We start from the raw sequence: 2,457 nt of genomic DNA, 5'->3' as shown, positions 1-2,457 counted from the left end.
CGCCCGCCCCCCCCCCCGCCTCACCTGGAAGGGGCAGAGCTGCGCCAGGGCACCGCCGCGCCAGGGCATCACCCAGCACCAGGGCAGCACCCACTCAGCACCCTACCACCCCCCCCAGGCACTCACTGCTGCCTGGAAGCTGAAGAGGGGAGCCTGGAGGTGGGGGAGGCCCAGCCCCTCTGCCTGCAGCCGGGCGTGCAGTGCCAGGAGGTCCTGGTGGAGCTGGTGCTGGCTGGGGCACTGGATGTAGCGCCGGGCTCTGGAGGGGGGCAAAGGATGCTCTCAGGGGTTGCCACCGTGCCCACCCTCTGCCCGGCTGCCGTGCAGACCCCCCCACCCCAGGCGCCCAGCACCCACCTGGCTTTCCTCCAGGGTGGCGATGATGCCCGGCGCCTCGGCGGTGAGGACGTGGTGCAGCGTGGCGCGGCGCTTGCTGTCCTTCCGCAGGAGGAACGCGTCCCCGCTCCCCTCAGGGGAGGACGAGCGCAGGCTGTGGTCAGAGCTGGCCGAGTCCTGGGCTGTGCTGGTGGGAGGTGGGGAGGGTTGGCACTGTCCCATGTCCCCCACCACCCCAGCCTCAGGCATTTTGGCATGTGGGCCTGGGGTGGGCACAGCCACTGGGCTTGGCAGAGGGGATGGGGGCCCCCCTGCAAGCCCCCCAACCTGTAATGGGGGGGTGCGATGCCCTGGCATAAGGGAGCATGGTGGGGTGCAGTGCTGGGACATGGCAGGGGGAGCGGGTGTCAGGGGAGGCAGAAAGCCAACCCCACCCCTCCCGGGGTCCCTCCCAGGGTCCCTCCTTCATCCCCGTGTCTGGGATGTCCTACCCCAAGTAGCTGTGGCTGGGGGTTGCCTCGCCAGGGTGGCACAGGAGCGGGGCGCTGCCCGCTGTGCCCCTCACCGGGGTGTCCTGCCTGGCTGAGAAACATCCCCTGGTCCCATCGCTGCCCTCCACAACTCCATCCCTCTGCTCGGAGCTGAGGGGATCACCTGCCAGGGAGATGATGGAGATGGAGATGGTTATTTAGCGGCTCATGCCAGGCTCCCCCCCATCCTGCCCCCCCAGACTCACCCCCCACTGGGGGCACGGGCCGGCTCCGGGCCCTCCTGGCACTGGCGAGGAAGGGCTCCTGCAGCAGCGCGGTGGCCGTCGCACGCTCGGCCGGATCGGCCTGGAAGCAGCGCATCTTCAACATGCCCACCTGGAGGGGAGGCACTCGTGGGGGCTGCAAAGGCAGCAGCCACCCCAAGGGGGGCAGGGGCAATTTCAGGGCTGTGGGGCCCCCCCCAGCCCCTGTCCAACCCCATGGGTACCTTGAACATCGCAGCCTGGGGGCTGCCCAGCTCGTAGAAGGGGGGCTTGCCTGTTGCCATCTCGATGATGGTGCAGCCCAAGGACCAGATATCTGCTGGCTTCCCATAGCCCCACGGCCCCTGGTCAATGATTTCTGGGGCCATGTACTGCAGGGTACCTGGGGAGAGGATGAGGAGGGGCGTGAGGAGCTCATATCCACCACCCAAACTCCCTCCCCCTGGGTGGGTCCTCCTTCTCCCCATGCTGGGTGCAAAGGACACAGACTCCAGCATCGCCTGGTCCTCAGCATCCCACCGCCCCCAGCCCTGGGCTGCCCTTACCCGCAAAGGTCTCGGCGCTGGGGCTGATGCCCGCCAGCCGCTTGGAGGTACCAAAGTCGGAGATTTTCAGCACCCCGCTGTATGTGTTGATGAGGATGTTGTCTCCCTGGTGTGAGAAGGGCACCCCAAAATAAAACCAAGCCACAAAAAGCTTCTGGAGCTTGAGCAGGGCCATCAGGCATCACCCCAGGGGCTTTGGGCATGGAGGGGCAGCTCCTGGCTGCCTGGTGCCCCCCAAGATGAGGGGGTCAGGTCTCATGCCCCTGGGATGGGTGATGCCTCCCACCCCCTCACCTTGATGTCACGGTGCACGATGTGGTTATCATGGAGGTAGCTGAGCCCGTCGAGGATCTGGCGGGTGTAGAAGACGATGGTGGGTTCGTTGTCCTTCAAGGGTCCCCACTTGGAGCGCAGCAGGGACGAGAGGCTCCCTGGAGGGGGGGCATGGAGGGGGGCAGCAGCCCCATTTAGACCCTGCATATGGCCATGTGTCCCCCTTTGACCCCCGAATCCCATCCCCGGTGCTGCCCACCTCCCGGCACCTCCTCCATGAAGATCTTGATGAAGCCGTCCTGGCTGACGGAGCCCAGGTATTGCACGATGTTCCTGTGCCGCAGGTGCTTGTGCAAGGCGATCTCCTCGTGCAAGGGCTGGGAGTACCTGTGCGGTGGGACGCTGGGGTGAGGGGCTGCCCAGGGTCCCCCCGGGACCCCTGAGCACGGCACTCACCGGCTGTCCCGCTCCGGGATCTCCTTGATAGCAATGCGCACTTGGTTGCTGAGGCAGCGTCCGGCGGAGACGACCCCGTCTGTCCCCCCGGCC

The 2,457-nt window shown here is 66.9% G+C and overlaps 1 protein-coding gene across 1 annotated transcript in view; it reads right to left on the bottom strand.

Annotated features, from left to right (window-relative positions):
* Positions 1-102: 102 nt before the first annotated feature.
* The window catches only part of MAP3K6 (mitogen-activated protein kinase kinase kinase 6), a 13,498-nt gene continuing 11,143 nt past the window's right edge, over positions 103-2,457 (bottom strand). The window contains exons 17-25 of the mRNA XM_035904013.1: positions 2,365-2,430; positions 2,168-2,295; positions 1,930-2,066; positions 1,636-1,741; positions 1,228-1,472; positions 1,073-1,187; positions 828-990; positions 330-523; positions 103-281 (exon numbers count right to left, since the gene is read on the bottom strand). Of these exons, the coding sequence (XP_035759906.1) occupies positions 103-281; positions 330-523; positions 828-990; positions 1,073-1,187; positions 1,228-1,472; positions 1,636-1,741; positions 1,930-2,066; positions 2,168-2,295; positions 2,365-2,430 (1,333 nt within the window). The remainder of the gene's footprint in view (positions 282-329; positions 524-827; positions 991-1,072; positions 1,188-1,227; positions 1,473-1,635; positions 1,742-1,929; positions 2,067-2,167; positions 2,296-2,364; positions 2,431-2,457) is intronic.

This window comes from Egretta garzetta, unplaced genomic scaffold (genome assembly GCF_000687185.1).
Source record: "Egretta garzetta isolate BGI_Z169 unplaced genomic scaffold, ASM68718v1 scaffold101, whole genome shotgun sequence".
Classification (NCBI taxonomy): domain Eukaryota; kingdom Metazoa; phylum Chordata; class Aves; order Pelecaniformes; family Ardeidae; genus Egretta; species Egretta garzetta.
This window is presented reverse-complemented; position numbering and strand designations above follow the sequence as displayed.